The sequence below is a fragment of the Triticum urartu genome, chromosome 1A (genome assembly GCF_056163025.1).
Source record: "Triticum urartu cultivar PI428250 chromosome 1A, HENAU_Tu73, whole genome shotgun sequence".
Lineage (NCBI taxonomy): Eukaryota > Viridiplantae > Streptophyta > Magnoliopsida > Poales > Poaceae > Triticum > Triticum urartu.
This window is the reverse complement of record NC_141873.1, coordinates 298,066,669-298,089,208: the sequence shown is the minus strand read 5'-3', so window position 1 is coordinate 298,089,208 and position 22,540 is coordinate 298,066,669. Positions and strand designations below refer to the sequence as shown.

At 43.4% G+C, this 22,540-nt stretch overlaps 2 protein-coding genes across 3 annotated transcripts; both read right to left on the bottom strand.

Moving 5' to 3' along the window:
- Positions 1-46: 46 nt before the first annotated feature.
- LOC125508749 (endoribonuclease Dicer homolog 3b) lies at positions 47-12,461 on the bottom strand. Of its 2 annotated transcripts, XM_048673546.2 has the most exons (26): positions 12,176-12,461; positions 11,905-12,088; positions 11,671-11,784; positions 10,959-11,093; positions 10,732-10,801; positions 10,165-10,229; positions 9,949-10,080; positions 9,643-9,795; positions 7,821-7,956; positions 7,072-7,177; positions 6,786-6,978; positions 6,551-6,711; positions 5,962-6,183; positions 5,425-5,690; positions 4,655-4,929; positions 4,071-4,573; positions 3,877-3,974; positions 3,547-3,755; positions 3,254-3,463; positions 2,314-2,790; positions 1,910-2,191; positions 1,428-1,754; positions 1,142-1,228; positions 980-1,055; positions 705-816; positions 47-565 (listed from the first exon to the last, which is right to left on the bottom strand). In XM_048673546.2, exons 1-26 carry the CDS (start codon positions 12,265-12,267, stop codon positions 367-369), a joined length of 4,884 nt encoding a protein of 1,627 aa, XP_048529503.2. In that variant the 5' UTR covers positions 12,268-12,461; the 3' UTR covers positions 47-366. The 2 variants fall into 2 exon arrangements, with proteins under 2 accessions (XP_048529503.2, XP_048529495.2); XM_048673538.2 differs by having other exon boundaries at positions 9,949-10,229.
- A 1,317-nt stretch (positions 12,462-13,778) lies between these two features.
- Positions 13,779-16,786, bottom strand: LOC125508737 (uncharacterized). The gene is made up of 3 exons (XM_048673529.2): positions 16,220-16,786; positions 15,900-16,036; positions 13,779-14,827 (listed from the first exon to the last, which is right to left on the bottom strand). The coding sequence occupies exons 1-3, from the start codon at positions 16,784-16,786 to the stop codon at positions 14,149-14,151; spliced, it is 1,383 nt and encodes a 460-aa protein (XP_048529486.2). The 3' UTR covers positions 13,779-14,148.
- Positions 16,787-22,540: the final 5,754 nt, after the last annotated feature.

The window sequence follows — 22,540 nt, the reverse complement described above, 5'->3', positions numbered from 1 at the left end:
GGTTTGATGGGACATTTGTGGAGTGAAGTAGAGAAATGTAACTACATGTGAACTCTGCTAAGGAGCTAAAAAAATTGCACTCAATTCCACTAAGAACCTAAGGTCGATAGTTGACCCAAATGTGGATTCAAACCAAACCGATATCAATTCTTGCAAAATGTTTTCTTTGTCCAGCAAGTGAAATTGTCTATTGTTTTTTTCGGAAGACAAGCACTAATTGTTTCTGAGATATCCTGCAGGATAATCTAGCACCACCACTGGGCCTCTCATAAAAAATTTCAACATAATTCACTGTGGGATGGAGGATCAGATCCCCATGTTAACGAGCCTTAGCAGTTAGCTGGCAAGTGGATCCATGATGCTTTGCTAAGTCTTGCATATACAGACCTTGAGCTCTTGAAGCTTGTGGAGCATTGTCAGCGATGCTGAATCCTGGGAACTCTTTTTGTCAGTTCGCCGCTCACCTTGAAGTGTAATGGCTGCTACATCAGGTATGTGCAAGGTGATGGTTGACACGAAGCTATTGAAGTTCGTTGTGGTTACCCCGTCCAGAACAATAGGAGTCCTGTTGCATCAAACCAGTACAAGAATTTAGCACATCTTCGTGAGAAGACCAGAAGGATCGGCATTGCCAACATTCAAGTGGAATGGAGTTTTTGTTTTGGCTGCTAGAGGTCATATATATCTTGTATTCCTGGACATACCTGAACCTTTGTTCCACAAATTCGAATTCTGGCATTGGCCACTGCAACCTCTTGCATAGCTTAAAAAGAGCACTTCGTGGTCCACCTTTGTCCATTTTGAGCCGAAGAACAACTGAAAACAAACAAAATTGCATGGTTACTGAGTAGACATGCATCTTATCCGTGCAAAGAGAAAAAGGTATATATACATTTTAGTATGTCATGTTTGACAGGCTGTGAACTATCAAGCAACACAATTAAACCAAAGGACGATCAAAATGGGAATCGTCAGATACCTGCTTCTTTCAGTGAGGGAAGGCCTCCTAGGCTAGGATTGACATTCACCTGACAATAATCAAGTGGTGATTCCAACTACAGAAAAGTAATAATAGTCATTATCTATAATAAAATACACCACTTTGTTAAAGCATTTGCTGGAAAACTATGTGGAAGCTTACACTTGCCAAAGGATACTGCTGGTCCGAAGATATAATACCCGACTGCTTAGCTTTAGAAGGACATTGTTTCATTGAAAGGCCTCTTTTCTGCTTCAAACTTAAACATCAGTTTCTGTCATAGATAAATGGCATAGACAAATCATCTAATTTCTAAGCAGAAAACATCAGCTAGTATGCTCAGGATATAGTTCTGCTACCGATTCAACTGAACAACAATTTAAACCACGAGGCACTGTCATGAACTACACACTAATACAGCATTCCTCTTTATGTTTAAAGAACCTACCTTCAGATCTGCCAATATACGAGCTGCTGCTTTTGCCTTTGCACTCTTCTTATTTCTGTCTTGTCCTTGCGCTATCAGCAGTTCATCTCGTAATTGCACTGACATCTCTATACTTACTTCTTCTCCTTTACTACTGCATTTTGAATTTATGAAATAACCAAGGTGACTACACAGCTCTAACAACTCGCGATAAGGTGGCAATGCAAGATTATCAGGGGTTATCATTGGGGAAAGCAACGGTTCAACAATCTTCCAAACCACATCAACATTAAAATCTGTGTCTACAAATATTGCACCGGCAATGCTTTCCATAATGTCTCCAAGCACCTGTAAAACAAAGAAAATAATCTTATTAACTTCTACGTGTAATGTTGGCTGGGAAAGGCTTCACAGAGAAAAGGCCATCGCAGAAACAATAAAAGCACAAAATTGAAAAGGTAGGCTGTTAAGATAATGAACATAAGTGAAACTGTATTTCTAACCTTAGGTACTTTACATGTAGCATGTTGAAGGAATTTATTAACCTTCCCTTGGCACTCCAAATTGGATCTAACATATTCTGTGATTTGCTCCAAAAGTATTCCAGACCCATGCTGTAGATGACTGTGAATGTTATTTCTTAAAACTACTTCTGCAAAATTCTCATTACTAACCAAAGCGGAACGTAAGTCTGTCAATTCTCCAGGATCAACATCAGTATGGGTAACATAGAGATAGCGTGTAATTAGTAGATCCAGCACAGAATCACCCAGAAATTCCAGACGCTGAAATAAAGGCACAAGTTAGACGCAAAAATGTTAAGGACAGAAGACATGGATATATCTTGTTTTGAAGCAATTTCTGATTGCCCACGAACCAATATAGAAATATGCTGCTATACACTGACCTGGTAACAGTAGTCAACCCCTAATTCCTGCAGAGATGGATGAGTTATGGCTTCCAGTAGAAGGCCCTTGACTGAGAAGTTGTACTTCAGTTTTGCTTCCAACTCCTCAATAACACTTATTTTAGGTAAGTAGCATATATAAGATGCGTTGAGCTTTACTTCCTGTACCAACTTCCTATCGCATTTTATTTCAATACCGAACCACTTCATAACCCAAAGTGCAGCAACTATGCCACCACCGACATAATATGCTCCAACTAGGGCTTCAACACAATCAGATATTGCTTTCGAGCACATCCATCTGTGAGCTCTATCACATGGTTTTCCAACGACAAAAGATGGGTCGTCGCTGATATACCTTCCATTAGTTGGAACAAATGCAGTCTCAATTCCGCAGTTACAAGGAAAAGGGCGCAAAGATATCTGCCCAGGAGCAACCCAACGCCGTGGGTCAAATGCACTATCCCGCACGTAACCCTGGAAAGCAAGATAACAAATAGCCAGTAAACATACACACCTCGGAATTGTATTCTCAACCTTGCAAATCTCAACGGTATCTAGGTTATATTCTATCTCCTATACGCAACTTGACTCTGCTTGTATATAAATTCTGCCTTTTTACAATATCATCAAACATGCTTTTTGAATGAACATTGACGAAGCACCTCTAGAAAACATCTGACTGGCATGGGCTCAAACAAAATTAAAACTCAAGAGCAGAACAGAAGAAAACCACTTGCTATATGAAGTTCATATGTGACTGTTGGCCCTCAGGCTCAAATATTTATTTATTTAATGCAGGGAAGGCTCAAATATAACTGGTTGACTGGCCAAGTGCACATGAACTAACTAAATTAAAATTATTTGTCTAATACTAGAACTCATCATAAACTTCAGGAAGTGGAAACCATTATAATAGGCTTGGATTTAGGCCATCCACCTGCAAGGATCGCCAGATTCCGTGCTTATGAAGCGTAGCATTGCAGACAGCATTTGATCTCATATCAGAAAGATGACCTTCATGTTTCATAGGATACCTTAAAAACAGGTCACATCCTATCACATATTTTAGTACTGAGTCTCCCAATAATTCTAAACGCTCCAGGGAAAATGTTTCGCAGCACCTTAAAGTTGTGATAGCTTCCAAAATCTGACATTGAAACGGATCAAATTATTCAGGTATGCATAACCAGCCATAGCAATAAAATTATATTCTCACGAAAGAGAACAGACCAGGTAACTTGGTATATGTTGAGTGTAACCAATATCTCTGCGGAGCTGGCTGGCTAGCATGAGAGACTGAAGTCGATGCATTACAGAAGGCAATAAATAAAAAGATTTGAGAACTTCAATTGTCACATCAATGTGGATTAACAATTCAGGTGGGACCCGGGCGTGTATTTGCTCTTTTCCCATGAGCAAAGGATCACCCATAGAACCATCTGCCATAGGTTATGTAGAGTTTCATGTAAAAGCAGACCAAATAGTAAAGCAACAGCTATCTTGCAATTCATCATAACGGGAAAAGGGGAACTGGACCGGACTAGGATTTATAGCTAGTACCTATGTACTTCGATTTTGAAAAAAGAAGATTGTGTGCATTGTGGCTTTGCTTTAACAGCAACAACGGTTGTTTTGGATGTTGAATAACAATACCATACCTACAAAAGAGTAGTAAAAAGAGAAGTTTGTCAGGAAGCATGTCAGAATAAATTTTACTGTAATTAAGAGTTTAAGACATGTAATAGAGGTATTACTTTTCACGGTAGTAGTCCATGAATGAAGAAAACGGTGAAGCTTTTCCATTATACATCTCTTCAAACGAGTCTTCAGCAGTTGTGTCATAGATCAAGTCAAGAACAGAGTATATCCTTCCAGTATGAAGCGATAGCACAACTGAATCTTTGATGCTAGAAAAATGAAGAGATTTGTTGGCCAGATGAATAATGTCTTTCTCCTTGATACTTCTATGTTGAATAAAATTTGCACGGATATTTTCATCTTCCAGATACAAATTTCTCAACTGCTCCACCGCCTGGGTGCAGGATTCAACTGCCTCCCAGTATATGTTTAAATCTTGCTGGATGTGTGGTGAGTGCCTCAAAGGTAAAAGTAAGTACATGCTCTCTGAGCTCCATTGTATTTCATGACCTTTTCTGAAAAGAAATTCCCTTTGCACTCCACTTGTTCGAGATCCATGAAATAATCTACCAAATATTCCATTGAAAAAGAATTCTTGGAACAACTTCCCGTCACGTAGCTGAAGAAATGACAAAAATAAGCGATGGCCAAACAAACTTTATAGAAGAGAATTACAGTATGCAATTATTTCTTGAACAACCTGTTTTTTGTCCAGTTGAACTTTTCCACACGGAGTTACGGTGGTGTACACCATTTTATTAGGGATCAGGAATAGATCCATTTTAGAACAAGCTACATCATCATCAAGTGCTGATTCCATTAAGAGAACAAACCCAGCATAGTTTTCACCCTCTTGGTCACAAAGAAAATCGAATCTATAAGCATTCAATGTGACACTTTCACTTTCATGAATCCACGATCCTGACAGGGCAAGAACATTTCTTGTTCCATGGAGCTCCTTTCTTTTGGTCGTTCCTGCCAAAATGAGAAAAAAACAATGGGAACATCGTTATCATCTACGACGAGAGAAGCATGCATACCATTTTGGAAGAAGGGATTGCTGTTGAAACTTGCACAGTTCACTACAGACAGCAGTATGCAATGTAACAGCACCACTCAGATGGAATGGTAAAGTAAAGAATGGAGAATAACTACGTAAGGTCAGCAGATCTCAACAGTCGGGAGATACTTCATATTTGCCCCAAACATTGCACAAACATGACCAAAAGACAACCTCATACACACAGAGTTGCATTACTGTGCAAAACAATAAAAACAAAGCCCACCAGCATTAGTTGCACAAGTTTAACCATGTACGACAAATGGGCAAGCTCAGTCTTACTCTGATCACTGTTATATTGATGAAGTGTATAAAATAGATGAGTGAAAGAAAATAGCAAAACAGGCAAATAAATGTTCTTATCTAAAGAATTTTAATGAGAGCAAGACTGAAAAAGGGTATACACATACCTGGTCCAGAAAGGAATTTCCCATCTCTTAAAGCAACATCAATTTCAATAGGTTCTTCGGTGAAGGGTAGAAGATGATCGTTGAGTTCTCCTAGCTGATGCAATTTCTTGCACGCATCTAGGGATACAAGCTGCTTGGCTAAATTACTTGTACTGCATAAAGGGCCAACTATCCTTTGAAACGCCGCATTTGGAGGCAAAGTCAAGGTGCATTGGTATGATCCATCTTCGATAGCCACCGCAAAGGAAGGCTTTGGCATGTAATACCTGCAGAAGAATGTTACAATGATCAATCACTTCTATCTAATGAAAGACAGTAAGATCGTGCCATGGGAAGTATGAGAAATAGTTTTTCGTTGTGCTGTGTGTGACAATCAGATTAACCAACATTTTCGCCAACATGCTATCCATGTAATTGGTTGCATCACAGTTCAGGAATCTTAAGCACACCAGAATTCTTAGTGATTATGCATGAGATGCATTACCAAGCAGGCTGACAGAGCAACAAAAGCTACAAAAATGGTAAGCATATGTGTACCTATCTTTAGGAAGTTTCTCACAATATTTACGGATCAGATCAACACAGCACTCTGCAGTTATAGTTGCTCCTGTTGAATCAACATAGTATGCATACTTATCTTGCATAGGCCACTCAGAGGATGAAACATTGGGGTTTTTGTGCCTATACAGAGCGAAGTGTTTAATATAGTACTCAGTCCGTATTATGCGGAATATTTGTTCCTGCTGATCCATGTTTCCCCTGAAAATTTCATGTGAAGTATCAAAAGGTGAATAGGTAGTCATAAAAATTATTAAAACAATGTTTAAACATGGTTGTAATATTGTTTAGATGAGAGGATCGAGATTCAGGAATTCCTGGGCTAGAAACTCAGACTGCTGAGTGCTGACTGACAAAAAATACCGTTCATGCCAAACCAAATTATGTAGAAGAGCATATCCTTTTCCAGAAAAATTAATGATTATGAGGCATAAATTGTACCCAATCTATGAATATAATATGCATGATAAATGTGCTTAGAATAAGAATAAATGGTGGCCAAAACATTTCTCTATAATTTAATATGCTATACCAGCATGCAACTTATGAACTGCGACGATTATTGTACCTCTCAATCATAAGAACATAATTTGAGCTGCTCCTTCTGGCACGACCACGAGATTGAACGTAGCTACAAACAGTTCTGGGCAGGTCGAAGCGTATGACACAAGAACAGTTAGGTACATCAATACCCTCTTCAGTTACATCTGTGGTGAAAAGCAAGTTCACCTAGAAATTGACATGGAGTTAATGTATCATTTTGAATCCTGTTTAAATCAATCTTTGCAATTTAAATGGCATACCTTTCCAGATCGGAACAAGTCTAAAGTATATCTCTGCACTGCTGGGCTCAGAGAATCTTTTGATGTACTCCCTCCAGTCAAGTAAGAAATTGAAAAACTAGAGAAACTAACAATTCCTCTCATGAACCTCTCAACAGCTTTAGCTGTCATAATTCTATCTACAAAAATTAGGCAAAGCACTTCGTTTGATGACCTGTGGAGAAAATACATGTGGATTTACCCTTTTTTGCTGACACGAGAGCACAAGTAGGCAAAACTAAGCATCTTGAGCAGAATATGGCTTTACCCAAATGATTTAAAAATGTTGATTAGAGCATCCACTTTTGAAGAAATATACCCCCTTTTAATTAATTCCGCAGAACCAGATTCTGATTTCATTAGTTCACCATAACCTATGATGCAATTACATCAGCAGAATTAGAAGAAGAAACTATCAATGCACTACATTGTAGTTTCCAAGCTGCTTCAGTCTAGTGAGATATCAATAATGCAATGCTTCAGAAATCAAAACACATAGGTGCATTAAGAAACAGGCGATTTCAGTCTTTAAGGATATAGATTCACACAACGAGGAGTGCCCTACATTCAACCCAAAATAATGGACAGTATATGTGCAGCACATATGGCTACTGAATGGTTGATGATCACCCACTTAACTCCCTATTCGGCTATTTGCTATAGAAATACACGTTGCAGGTACTTCCTCATAGCTCACCTCCATAGAGTGTGCAAATTAAGAGGTTTGTGTAGAACCATTATTTTATTTCGAGATATAGCAGGCAAAGTACTGAAATAAATACAACTTATCTAAGGATTCGGAGGATCTTAATGCAGTTTGCAACTGATTTTATAACCTACCCCTTTATTATATACAGAAAGATACTGCAGATTCTAGTTGTATACTACTCCCTCCGTCCCATAATGTAAGACGTTACATTATGGGACGGAGGGAGTATATTACTATTTATGAGCAATAACAAGTGAAAACAGACAGATATAACACATCTAACTGATGGATATTTGTTTGTGGCTTACCATGTGGCAATACTTCCTCAATTAAATCTAAAGCTTCTTTAAAATAAGCTACATGCAGGCTGAAGCTAGCTTTCGAGAAGAGAAAATCTTCAGAATCACCCAGTGTCTTAATGCTTTCATTATATATCTTCACTACCTGTTAAGAAAACAATACACAGTTTGTTCTCCAGGGGAAAAAATCTAGTATTTCATATAATAAAAAATGGTATGGAAGAATGATGAAAAAGGTATGCTAACTGCGACAGGCAAGGGAAATGGTTGGACCACAACCTTCTTAATAAGACTGGAACTGTGGAAATGGTAGGGAAGAATCTAGTATCTTTTTCCAAATAGTATACATTAAAGAGACCCAATTTACAATTTATATGGTGAGGCACAAGAAAATGGAAAAATGGTACCATTATTCTCAAGAAATCTCAGTGTATGGTTTCTTCGTGATGTTTCGTACAATGTCCCAGGAGCAAACTCTACACTCAACTCAATATAGGTTAACTCAAGTTGCAGCTCAGATGGTTCAGTAACTACCTCAACTAAATTATTCTGTCCGACTTCTAACTACGCTATTTTGCCTCATCTAACACATTCGGTCCGTCATGTTACCAAAGCAACATTACCGGGGCGTCCATATCCCCCCCCCCCCCCTTGTGAGCATCTTAATTTAGAATTTTAATGTATTTACCAAGATAATAGGTGTAAGTGTAATGGTCAGTTCACAGCAAATTAAAAAGTAGTATTGTGACCAATTAATACGCTTCACAATCATTTGAATGACAATACTAGTAGACCTTTTAGTAGACTCAAGCATCTCCTCACATGCAGCTTATACTTCATGAGAAGATATGTTCCATATCAACATAAAGCGATCCTTTGTTAACCAACAATCCTGGAAATGGTAAATTCATTCCTCTTGCAGCAGATGTGATCACAATGGAGGCAATGGCGATGAGAGATGGACTTGCTCTTGCTAATTCTCTCAGATTTAATCGAGTAGAAGCAGAATCAGACTCCCTGCAGGTCATTAACTATTACACCGGGCAAACTAGTTGGTGGGATTCGGCGGCGGCAATTTTCGCGGAATGTGTTGATATTAGTTCCTTGATTGGGACGGTCATTTATAAGCATTGTTATAGTTCATGTAATCAAGTGACTCATGTCCTAGCAAACTTTAGTTATTGTAATAGGTCTTCCTTTAGTTGGTTGGACGAGCCACCTGACTTTGTGGTCAGTAAGCTCATAGACGATGTAAACGTTTTTTGAAGTTAATAAAGCTAAGTCATGATGGCATTCCCTCAAATAAAAAACAATCCTGGCAATTTAACAGTCCATTTACTCCATTATTTTGGCCTTCAAGGATTAGGGACGAACTCAACAGCAGCATAATGCTAAGAAATATACTTTTCCGTTGAGAGGAAAATGATAGGTTCATATAGGTAGCTAAATCGCTAGTCTACTTGCTCGTGATGCAGCATTTCTTCCCTCAAAGTGTACAAGAGACTTGATGCGCACGATTTTCTCCACACTAAAAACATATTAAATGACCTTGCAAAGCAGTTAATCTTCTTAATGTTAGGTAAAATTTCTGCCCATCATCGCTAATTCAAAGATCTTATCAGCAACTGCTGAACATAAGGGATATTGTGATAGTATATCGGCTAGGAATTTGCCAATGCGAATATTCTACACATGGCCAAAAAGTTTGAATAACTTCAGTTAGAATCAGGGACTTATGTGAAGTCAACGAATTAGATCAGATAGAACAATAACCATTGTAACTCTTACGAAAAATTTGGTAAAGCTACTCAATGATTAGATTATACAATACCTCAGCGGTGATGATTGGACCAAGATAATTTAGGCCATAAAATATCTTCTCATGGTATCTGAACAAGGTCTTTCTTGATGTCTCTAATATGTTATTCGTGTCTTCAAATTTATTTGGTGACGATTCTTGCAGACTAGCCAACAAAGCATCATACTGCCCAACAATGCCAACTTTTAACAAATAAACATTTGTACAGTAATATAGATGCAAAGCGAGAAATACAACGCATTATAGGTGTGGCTAATCCAAAGTCCAAACTACAGATGTATCTTATGAATGAGTCAAAACATAGTTAAATTAAATCACCTCTTCATACAATATCTGGAGCTTCGATTTCAGATCTTCGAAATCAATCGAGTAAGCATCATAGTATTCGTGCACAATTGTTGCAGGAGGGGAAAAGCTCTCAAGTTCACTACGATCTTTTATGATATATACCTGGAATGGCATGTAAGGTATGGAGACCATTTCCAAAGGCTCAATGAAATTCAAAGTGAAAGAAGTTGAGGATGCTGAGGTAACCTTTGCATCCAATGTAAGTTCAAGTTGACCAATGTGTGCTTCACAATCTTGTACCGTGCAAGTGCCTGAAAAGGACGGTAATTTTTAGAAGTGAAACTTGCCTCTCCACCACTGAAGTTAGCGTCTAACAAATCATCCTAGTGCAGGAAAATAATTTTGATTTGATAAATTGGTCCCGAGTCGCAAGTGCCTTCAGGTAGGATGAATAGCAGGCACAATTTTCCTTTTTGTCAAAATGAAATAAACCAATAAAAATCATGTCAAACGTACAAGTTGTGTTCCCAGTCATCCAGATGAAGAAGGAAGCAATAATGTACAGGTAGCTAACTGCAATTTATATATAGTGTACAGCAGTAGGGCACTGTTGGCACAACAGAGTATCGCACTTCAGCAAGTGTATGATCTTGTGGGGGAGAAGATAAGAGCACGACACATGGTACATAACAGTCATACAACATGCTGATTTCAAGAACCAAAATAGCGGTCGTTTGCTGGAAATATTTGCTGAAGAATAATCGCAGAGGGTAGAAAGAAAGGAAGCACACGAGTCATGTGTAGAATTCTTGCCTTTAGTAGCAACAGGAGATGCTGTCATTCCAAATACAGCTGGCCTCCACTGAGAACCAAGGTAAAATTCCTACAGACTCAAAAGAGAAATAAACCGTTAGGAAATTCGACATGCCAAACTATGAAAAATACTGCTATCCTACGAAACTTCTTTACTTTCAAAAAACTGCATGAGGCAAGCCAAAGCATATCTACAGATGTTGTTAAAACAAGAAAAATCCCATTACCTTCATTATTCGTGTATATGGGTGGTTTCCACAGGCACGATGGCATTCATCAAATATTAGCAGGCTCACTGCACTCATTGTTACAAAGGCATGCCTCAGGGCATCCAACAATATCTGGGGCGTCATAACAGCAATCTGAAACACATAATAGAACGCATAATAAGATCATTGTCCCAGGAAAATTCATATTTTCAATCAAAGTTGTCAATAGAACGCATAATAAGCGCAATACGGCAGGTAAAAAACATAGGAATATCCACAAAACTGGATTAGAATTTAGAAAGACACATAATCCAGATAACTTTACCAAGTGGCATATTTACAAGAGTTTTTTTAAGCAACATATTTACAAGAGTTGTGAGAACATGTGGATTCGAAGCAGTGTCCAAATTTAGCAGTGACTGCATTGAAAGGAAATTTTCTTTTATTAGGACTTGTGTCCAGACTCCAGACCCCAGCTATTTCATAGTCACGGCCCTTCAGCAAATTGCTTTAGTCGACTGCCCTCACGCTAAAGAATACTACTCCGATAACAAATGTCCTCAATCTACATGCGATCCGAAGCTGCTACGACCCAGAAACTAACAATGTTGGTTCCTTGTCAACAAGTCATTCATCAAGCACTTGGTGAGCACGGTACGTGTACCAATTCAGTGTGCATTCGGATCAACCAATGACCGTGCCGCGGGATAGAGTAAAACCTGACACTTACCTCCTTGCTCCCAACTTCCTTGTTCCAGCGGTCTGTACTCCAGTCGCCGACCCCCGAAGCTCCGTAGCACTCCGCGGCGTCGAGGTCTGTGTACTCCCGAATCACCTCGAATTGCTACAGCGCGAGCCCAGACAGCAACCAGCGATCAGGGCCATGGAAGCTGCGAACGCGAGGCGAAAAAATGGCGCAGACGTTGCCGTCGCGAATCGGTCGCTGCAGAGTGCAGAAGCGCACCTGGTGGACGAGGTGCACGGTGGGCGCGAGGAAGAAGACGATCCGGCGGGGCACCTCCCCGGCGCGCACGCGGCCCACGTGGTGGCGCGCGAGCAGGACGGCGACCATGGTCTTCCCGGAGCCGGTGTCGAGCACCGCGATGGTGTTCCCCTGCAGCGCCGCCTCGAACACCTCCACCTGGTACCTGCGCCGACACAGACACAGAATGGGTAACCCCCGTCAGCTCTAGGAATGCGGGCGCCAGAGAGCTGTGGAGAGAGTAATGCGCGACCTCCTCGGCTGGAGCTGCCTGTGGGGGCGGCGAGGCGGCGGCGGCGGCGGAGGCGGGGGCAGGGGGCCGTCGTCGTCGTCGGCCATGGCCATGGGGTTGGGTTCGGTGCGGGCGAGTGGGCGAGGCGGGGGTGGGGTGGGGCAAGCGCATGTCTGTAGGCCAGCCGTGTATATAAATCGGCGCCGGTGGTGGGACGGGAGGTGGGACACTGGGCGGAGGAGGAGGAGGGGAGAAGGCGAAGTGCGTGAAGCGGAGGTGTGGGTTGCGCGGCGTTCGTTGGCGCGGAGAGGGGGTTTGGGGGGAGGAAATGAGTGAGAGTGATGGAGGCTTCATCCGGGCGGCTGACTTGTGGGGTCATCTTGTCAGAAAAGCCTAAATGCTTCTTGTCCGCGGTATTCTTTGTGGGGTCATCATGCCAACCGCATGAACGTCTCAAACCTTTGCACCCATTGTTTTTCTTGTTCTTTTTCTCTTTTCTATTTTCGAAGAAACGACAGTTTCTCGCCCATGGACATGCGTTCTTCAGCATACATGATCTGCCAGCGTCCTTTGTCGGTGCGGTTTCGACTTCGACGCTCCGGTTGTTGTGTCCTTTGTAGCCTTCGGCTTGTCGGCTCCGCCTCCGCCAGCTCGGACCTGCCTTCCCATTCAGCTACTGGCTTTGCCGACGGCATCGGCACTCTCTACTATGTCGCCTTCCCAGCCATGTCCACCTTCATGGTGTGCCAGTCACAAAGCTCGCTTTTTTTGAGGACGCCCAGGTGCCACCCCATGCCGGCAAGCGCAACCCCCCCTCCCCTATCTTGAGGTGGTGGTCTCGACCAGTAGGCTGGCTTTCTTACCTCTGGACCTTGATCTGGCGGCAATGGGATTGCTCGGACTTAGGCCAGGCCCACAATGGCAGCAGCGGCGCCGCTCGCGGGTGTTGTTTTCCTTCTTGAAGGCGTTGTCATGGTGTTTATCTATGCTCCTCTTTAAGCAACGGGGGAAATTTTAGGTCTGGTTCTTCAGGACGGATGATGGTGCCTCATAGCATCACTCCTCTTTTGAAGACGCTATCATGCTTCCTCGCTGCGTCGACGGTGTTGGCTTTAGAGATGTTAGACGTCATGCCAGTTCGGCCTGGCCCTAGGCTTGATGGGTTTAGTTTGTGTTTTTTCTATGCTCGGGGTGAGTGCCACTTGTCTCTCTGCTCCAGGTACCATGCACATGCCTTCTCATGTATTTGTTCGTGCCATGTATTGTATCTTCTCATATACTTATTATGTTTCTTTCTATCAATGAAATGATATGCCCATGCCTTCTCATGTATTTGTTTGTGCCATGTGGTGTATCTTTTCATGTACTTATTCTGTTTCTTTTTATCAATGACTGTTTCTTTCTATCAATAAATTGAAACGCATTATGAATGTTTTCAACCTAATTTTGCATGAACTTCACATGAGATGTTCGGTTTTTGAGGAGATTCCCGCATCACCGACAGGACCTCCGAACCAGCACGTTTACGAACACCCAACTGTAGAGAAATGAGCTGCATTTTATTCTTTTTTCTTGAGATACACAGTATAGTTGAACAGCTAGCACACGCCAAAAGGCACATGAATAAACTCGTGAAATAAGACCAATCTTTTCTATATTAGTGTATGGGAATGGGATCACACATACAACATATAGCCCACCTATTCATCCTACATTATCTCCAATTGTGTACAAAAGAATACCCAAGGCTCTGTGTCATCTTCTATAAGATTATGTGAAGACAAGTAACGCCTCTACCCGCCACAACATCTCCAACATATATAGCATGACAAACCATGCAAATCAGAGGCTGCCATCGAGGTCCTTCCTGCATTGCTTTCGTAGCTAGGAGGACCGGTGCCGGCCTGAGCTCAAGCTCCTCCACGGGCTTACATGGGATATAGCCAGAGTTCAGGCAAAGAATCAGGTGGGCGGCCAAGAGATGGGGAAAGCTGCTAATCTCGGGCCGCCTTGTTTTTCCAAGCAGCGATTGGCTTTGGAATGCTGTCAAAAAGAGGGAGGGCGAAAGCGTCTGGTTTCAAGCTCCACTTGCTTGCTGACCATATGGACGAGGAGCTGCTGTTGCTCTCTGGCTCTTGGAACTCAGGGGTGCTCGACGATTTTTTTACGGTTTGAAGCCCGCCGTCAAACGAAGGCTCTGACATCGCGATAAGATTCTGATGGCTCTTGTTCATGTCTGGTCGAGTGCCCGACTTTGGCCTCAATGCGAGGCCTTTTCCCGCCCGTGACAACAAGGCACTGCCATTTTCCTCCCTAGGTAGCAACTCGCCGTCAGCTTTTGGGCGCCTCCTTATTGGCCTTTCACCATCTCCATTCTCCTCAGACTCGCCATTCACAAGAGAACCCATTGTCTGGCTTCTGGGTTTCCTATGCTCAAACATGAACGTGTTGGGACTTGGTGTCTCTGCAGACCACGGCTCGTCAACCAAGGAAATTGATTTGCCTTTTCCATATACTGGCATCTCAGTGCCTTCTTGTGTTGGATCCCTCTTTGGGGGTGGTGTGAGACCATAGTATCCCTGCAAAAGGCTCATGGCTGGCGAAACCTTGTGTCTTGGTGTTCGCAAAACTGATTCCAATAGATCATCATGAAGACGCCGTGGAGTACATTCCCTGAAATAGTATTATACTATTATACCTGATGATACATAAAATAGAGCCAGCAAAAAATTGTAATGATACGAACAGAAACGTAGCAAGTAGTAGGTTCATGAAGTGTTGTAAGATCTAAAAGGCAGAAAACAAGAGTCATTTGCGATCCCAAGTACGTAGAACAGAATATTAAAACATGTAGTAATAGATTATGGGCAAAACACTGCCGTAGTCAAATATATCCAAAAGTACCTCATCCTCACAGTGAATGCTATTTTTGTTGACTTTATTTCAGAAAGTGACGAGAATCTACATGCCTTGTTACAAAGGAGAAAATTGTGGCCAGTATGTGTAAGCACAAGAAGATTGAGGGTTTGAGAGTTCGTCAAAATCTGGTTTCTCCATTTTCCCTGCCTTCAAGGCCCTTGGTGTGTCAGCTTAACTTATGTTCAATATGGACAATTTATAAACTGCAGGGCACGACAATTTATAGCACAGGCAAATACTGCCAAAATAAAAATGTAATCATCCAACCATTCATAGTCAGAATCCAAAATTCCGAAGTTATGTAACCGCCAAACTGATTAATGGCACGTCATACAGATAAATTGGCTACTGAAATTTTGTTGCAACTTCAACTCCTCCCGTTACGTGATACGACTTATAGCATGCATGCATTCGTGAAGGAAAAGCTTCATGCAAAAGCAAAACCTTAGTTTCATAAAGGAGACATGGTTAGGAGAAAATAAGGTAATAATTCTGGCTCCATTTCGAGTGCCTAAGGAGTTATTGCATGAGACTACGAGACCATACTCCCATTCCAGCTTCACTTAATGCTATAATTTTGTATCCAGAACTACCTTAACCAGTGCTCCAATAAAATCCAACGCGGAATACTCATTTGATCCTGATACAGATTTGAAAAAAACTTGTAGCGATGTAGTAACAATTCTAGAGTATCGATACACACAACACTAAGCTGAACACTTGATCAACAGCACTGCCAACTCACTAAGGGCATGGTTTAAAAGTAGTCACATGTTAATGCCTTTCTAGAAGAAAAAGGGAAGCAACATACTAGTATTCCGTATACCTGTCATCACACTCGTATGAACCATTCTGCTGGAAAGGTGGAGGAGGATGCCTTCCAGGGAGTGGAATCCGCAGCGTCTTGTGTGCAAACATCTGGAGGTCAGTCGAGAGGCTATTCAGCCTCTTGACGTCAGCTACCTAGGCATCAATCAAAAAACACAACTCATTCAAACACCTTATTATCGTCAATATGCTACCTGAAACAGCTAGAAGTTAAACACAGTTATTTTATATCCCCTCTGGTATTCCAATGTGTATGTATATAGTACTAATATAGAAGCCGGAGGCCCTGAGGAGAGAGGAGTAGTCCCGTCGCATTACCTCAACTCCGTACTTGATAGCGACGCCGGCGAGGGTGTCGAACTTGCCGACCCGGTGCAGCATGTACTGGCCGCACGACGACATCGGCAGCGACGACGCCGACGACGGGGAGGTGGACTGCGACGGCGACCCCGACCAGGACTGGTCGGCGGCTAGGGCGGCCGCGGCGTCCGCCTCCTCGATCTCGCAGAGGCGGCGGTCGAAGAACCCATTCGCGCGCGGGAAGGCGTGGTCTTTGGGCAAATGGGGGCGGCTCATGACATCCGGGGGCGCCGCGGGGGGGCGGATCTGGGCGCGGGCGGCCCGGATTCGCGGGCGGGGCGCCGCGGGCTCGCCGTCAGACGCGGCGGGTTCCGGTGGCCGCGAGGGCGGGGGGTGGATGATGGCGCAGGAATTGGCGAGCGGGGAGGAGGGGGAGAGGAGAGAGAGGAGGCCGGGTGCGGAGGAGAGAGAGAGAGAGCTCCCACGAGGTTGTTTTGTTTGACGCGGCTCGGGGTCGGGGGAGAAGGGGACGCAGGAAAGAGAAAAGAGAAACGTGGCACTCCTCCGTCTCCTCTTGTGAAGCATTTGACAGTTCAGCTCGAAACTTTGTAAAAGGAAAACGTTCGGCGGTTTGATGTGCCCGTGATTTTTCTAAAGTGGTTCCAGATATGGTTTGAGCTGGCCGCTACTATATCGCTCGCCTGACATTGCAGTTTCGGATGGTTGGCTGGTTGCGTATTTTGGCCAAACTGATCTGAAAGCTGACATTCATTGTTTTTAGAAGAGAAAGTTTTTTTTAACCGATGTTTTTAGAAGAGAAAGTTCTTGAGCACATCATAGACGTGCACACACACCAATCCTATATTTATTTTTTTGAGAACCGCCCTCCTGGCACTTTATTAACTAGGCGGAACATAATCTGATTGCACAGCCGCAATCAGGAATTCAGGAATTACATCATGATCAACAGACTGATCAGTCAAAACTAGTGCCCCCTAGCACAAAGATGAGCAGGGATATTAGCACTTCTACGAACAAAGTTCAATCTAAATTCCTGCAAATTTGTGAGATATGATTTCATCTCACGGATCATCAGAGATCCAACAGACCTGTCCTCCTCTGCCTTCCATAGATTACAAATTGTCTGACAGTCCGTTTCCATCACAATCCTCTGCAGATTTCTTGTCAATGCCAAAAGCATTGCATCCCAACATGCGGTCAGCTCTAACACCAAAGGATCAGTCAGCTCATCATACTTTGTTTGTCTCGCACAAATGAAAGACCCCGAATGGTCCCGTGCTACTGCTGTCGCTCCTCCCACTCTTCTTTGCTTACAAACTGCTCCGTCAGTATTGATTTTCGTCCAACCTTCCTCCGGTGGTGACCACCTCTCTATAATGAAAGAGTTAGTCACCGGTGCTGGGGCTGGGAAATTCAAAGATTTTATAAACTCGTCAATAATCTCCATAGATCGGAGAGGTTGGTACTTGATCTCTTCATGTGCGTACTTATTTCTACTCATCCAGATTGCCCACATCACCGACATAGCTATAGCACTCTTATCTCTGCTCACAACATGCCCGTCCAGTAAGTCCCTTGCCCATGTTAATGGATGTAACTTGGGTAGTTTAAAATCAAACCACTCCTCTGCTGCCTCCCAATATCTGCAAGCATGATCGCATTCAGTCAACGCATGAAATAGCATCTCCATATCACAGCCACACATCGGACAGACACTGTTTGTTCTTATATGCCTTCTATTCAGCTCGCCATGTGATGGTAGAAACTTTTTTAAAACCCTCCACCAAAAAACTCTGATCTTTGGCTGAACACGCAGCTTCCACAATGCCTTCCATATGTCACAGTCGTCCGTCGAGCTGGACGGTGTCGCGGCCTCAGTCCCTCGTCTCTCCATCATCGCATGGTAAGCCGACCGAACTGAAAACAGTCCTGACCTCTCCCATGCCCAAGCCCAAAAGTCCTCCGTTTCCCTCCTCGGACGCGGTATACTCATGATAGCTTCTACATCCGGATGTATACATTCTCTGAATCAATTGCATGTCCCACTGTCCTTCACCATCCATTAGATCCGAAACAAATTGAACCGGGTCATCGGACAGCCTGCATACCGGTCTCATTGAGATGGTTCCTGGCAACCATCTGTCATGCCAAATTTCTGTAGTTCGTCCATTTCCAATCCTCCTGATAAGCCCCTCCTTTAGCACATTCCTTCCGATTATAATCGCTCTCCGTGTTGGTGATGCACTCTTTGGACAATTTGCTTGTAAAATATCACCATCAGCATAGTACCTAGCTCGAAGCACACGAGCACATAAACTTTGTGGTTTATCCAGTAACCTCCATGCTTGCTTGGCAAGCATTGCATCATTAAAGATTTGTAGGTCTCGAAACCCCAATCCTCCTTTATTCTTTGGGATTGCCATTTTATCCCAAGATTGCCAATGCATTCCTTGTTTGTCAAGTGAACCAACCCACCCAAACTTTGCCATGATGGTTGTTATTTTCTTGCACAACCCCTTAGTGAGTTTGAAGCAACTCATAGAGAAGGTAGGTAGAGCTTGGATCAATGACTTTAACAAAACTTCCTTCGCTGCACTTGACATGAATTTTTGACACCACCACTGAACTCTCCCCCTTGAGCTTTCCACAATATGCTGAAATTGTCTCTCAGTGATTCTGCCTGCTGCTGTAGGGAGACCCAGATATTTCTCAGACAAGGCTTCTCTCTGTATTTGCAAATTATTTCTTACCCCCACTTTCATCGACGCCCCAGTGTTTGGGCTGAAGTAGACTGAACTCTTCGACTTGTTCACCCTCTGACCGGATCCTAACTCATAGGCCTCCAGTATCTCATTCAGTCTCATTGCACTTCTTCCATCCGCTTTCATAAAAACCAAACAGTCGTCTGCAAAAAGCAAATGCGTTATCCATGGCGCTGTGAGACCCATACGGACTCCACGATCAATCCATCCACTATCATAGTTCTTTAACATACATGATAAACCTTTGCCACAAAGCAAGAAAAGATATGGGGAAATGGGGTCCCCTTGATGGAAGCCCCTCGAAGGCTGAAATGGTGCGAGGAGCGTACCATTCACCTTCACTTGAAAACTCACCTAAGTAACACACCGCATAACAAGTGATATCCAGTCTTCGGCAAATCCCAGTTGTTGCATAATCCCTTGCAGATATGCCCACTCTACCCGGTCGTATGCCTTCATCATATCCAATTTGACCGCACACCACCCTTGCTTACCTCTTTTCCTCTTCATGGAGTGAACACACTCATATGCCGTCAACACATTGTCAGTAATGAGCCTTCCCGGCACAAAGGCACTTCGCTCCTCAGAAATAACATCATCCAGAATCTCCATTAACTTGTTCGCAAGAACCTTAGAACAGATTTTATAAATGACATTGCAGAGAGAGATCGGCCTATACTGGGTAATGTTCTTTGGAAATTTTATTTACGGAATCAAACATATCACAGTTTTGTTTATAACCTCTGGCATCACACCCCCGTTAAGAAACTCCAAAACTGCACTAGTGACCTCTTCCTTTAGTACTGGCCAGTGGCGTTGGAAGAAGCCCGCGGTGAACCCGTCCACCCCCTGCGCCTTTGATGGCTTCATGGAGAACAATGCGGCCTCCACTTCTTCTGCTCTGAACGGCCGTAGCAAACGATCATTCCTTTGTTGATCTACTTTCGCCGGAACATGATGAAGAACCGCCTCAACATCCAACTCCGGCTGAGCCGTGTAAAGTTCAGTGTAGAAGTTTTGTACCTCGGCATGGATCTCTTCTACCGACTCACATACTCACCCATCTTCTGCTACCAAAGAATGAATTCTGTTTTGTCTCCTTAGGGCTGAAGCTTGGGCCTGGAAATATCACGTATTTCTGTCTCCTTCTCGCAGCCAATCCACCCTCGATCGCTGCCTCGCCATAATCTCCTCCTTGTGTAGAAGGTCATTCAGTTGCCTCGCTAACTCCCTTTCTCTTCTAGATGTCCCACGGTACAGAGCATTAGACCGCTCCCTTTCAAACTCCTTACGTACTTTTCGAATTTTCCGCTTTATGTCTCCAAACTTCTTATTTTTCCCGTCACTAAGGTGGTCTTGCATATGTATCAGTGTGTTGCTTAGCCCAGCTAATCCACCCTGGACAATCCTTTGCTCCCAACCATCCATAAAAGCTGCATCATGTGACTCCTCCTTCTGCCATGCATCTTCGTACCTGAATGGTTTTGGCCCACAGTTCTCAGTCTGAACCAATCTCCTTATCCTTGTCGCAACCACACAGTGGTCCGACCTTGGTGAAGAGATATGCTTGATCGTCGTTGCCTCATATAATTGTATAAAAGCTTGATCCGCCAAAAAACGGTCCAGCCGTACTTTCACATTGTCAACACCCTCCTGCATATTGTCCCAAGTGTACGGGATCCCTGAGTACCCCAAGTCCTGAAACTGACAATAATCAATTACTGACCGAAATCCTTCCATCTGCCATTCAACCCTTTCATTTGCACCAAAATACTCTGAGTTATCAAGAATTTCATTGAAATCTCCCGCGCAAAGCCACGGTAAATCAGACTGACCATGCAACCAACGTAACAGATCCCAACTCATAGATCTCTCACTCCTTCTTGCTTTGGCATAGAAGCCAGTAAAATGCCATGTCTTTCTATCCCCTCCTATATTTTCAACTTTAACATCAATATGTTGTGAGGAAACATTATTTACCGTCACATCCACTTCATGAGACCAAAACAAAGCCAAACCGCCACTTAAGCCTACACTGCTTACGGGCACACAACCAGCAAAACCCAACCTGGTAGTCAATTCACCAACTCTCTTCCCATCAATCTTCGTCTCACACACAAAGACCAACGCAGGCGCTTCTAGCCTCACTATGTTGTGAATCTCTCGAACTGTCTCCGGGTTCCCAAGCCCGCGACAGTTCCATACCAAACAACTCATTGGTTCTGGCGGGGCTGACTCGCAGCCTCCGCCTCCTTTTGTTTGTCATCCTCCATTGCTTTTCTCTTCTCCTCCCTTGAGTCATTAGACAAATCATCCCCACTATGTCTTTTTTTATCCAACGTCTCTTGGTCAAGAAGCATTAGAGCTTGTCCAGAACTAGCATTTACCGGTTCTGTTCGCCCATCCATATTTACCCTCCTATAAACTTGTCCATTACCCCGGCCTCTATTTCTGGGTGCAGCACCTCCTCGACCCATGTTTCCCCCTCCTCGAGCATTAAACTGATACACAAAATTCTTCACTTTACCCTTCGCGGTTTTGTCCGGTGAGGTGACTTCTTCCCCTACCTCCACTTCTTCTTCTTCTCCTTCTTCATACCATTCATCTCCTTTTCCCTTGCCGGTAAAATGATTTTGATTCCTCGGTTGCGCATTCCCCCAACTATGTTTCTGGTTAGACATTCGAAGGGCTTCACTGTAAGGGAGGCGCCCAAATTCATCTCTCGCTGCTGGCCTTGGGCAGTACAAATCTGAATGGCCCAGCACCCCGCACGAAAAACAAAAGTATGGTAAATTCTCATACTGGATATCATAGAAAATTGTTTCCTTCGTCTCGGCTGATTCTAACTGTACCCACCTCATTAGGGGTTCATGAACTTTAATCCAAATTCTTGCTCTCAGAGCCTCCCCCCATGCAAAACCTCTTGCATCAACATCTACTTTCACGACATCCCCCATCAAACCTGCAATCTTACTTGGCCATGGCGAGCACAGGAGATTGTATGGCAACTTAGTAACTCTTGCCCAAATCTGCATCTTGTCAAACTTCCAATCATCCGGTCTCGATCTGAAGTCAAAGATCTCTAACACCACTGCATGCTTTCCAACTGCCCATGGACCTCCTTCCCAAATACGATCCCTATCTCTCTTCGTCTCCAAATTAACCACAAATATGTTCTCTCCCACCGAGCTAAAGGACAACCCTCTCGGATTGCCCCAAGCTGGATGCAAAGCATTCTCAATTGTGCTCACATGAAAACCCCTCCTGTACAGAACCTTTCCTATGAGAGCCCACTGCGGCACCTGTGTCTTCTGTGCTTCCTCATCGATCACCAACTTTGCACTTTCCCTCTCTGTCAGATTCATCTTTTCCATCATCCTCTCAACTCCTTCACGCTCCTTTCCCATGTTGCTGGAACTTGCCATCTCCGCCAAACCCCCAAACCCTAAAAACCTCCCTCCCCCGAGCATTCCAAGGGCGGGTAAGACCGCCAAGGGTCTCCCTTGATCGCCCCGAGAACAACTACACGGAGAGTTACAGGATCAAGGCGGTATAG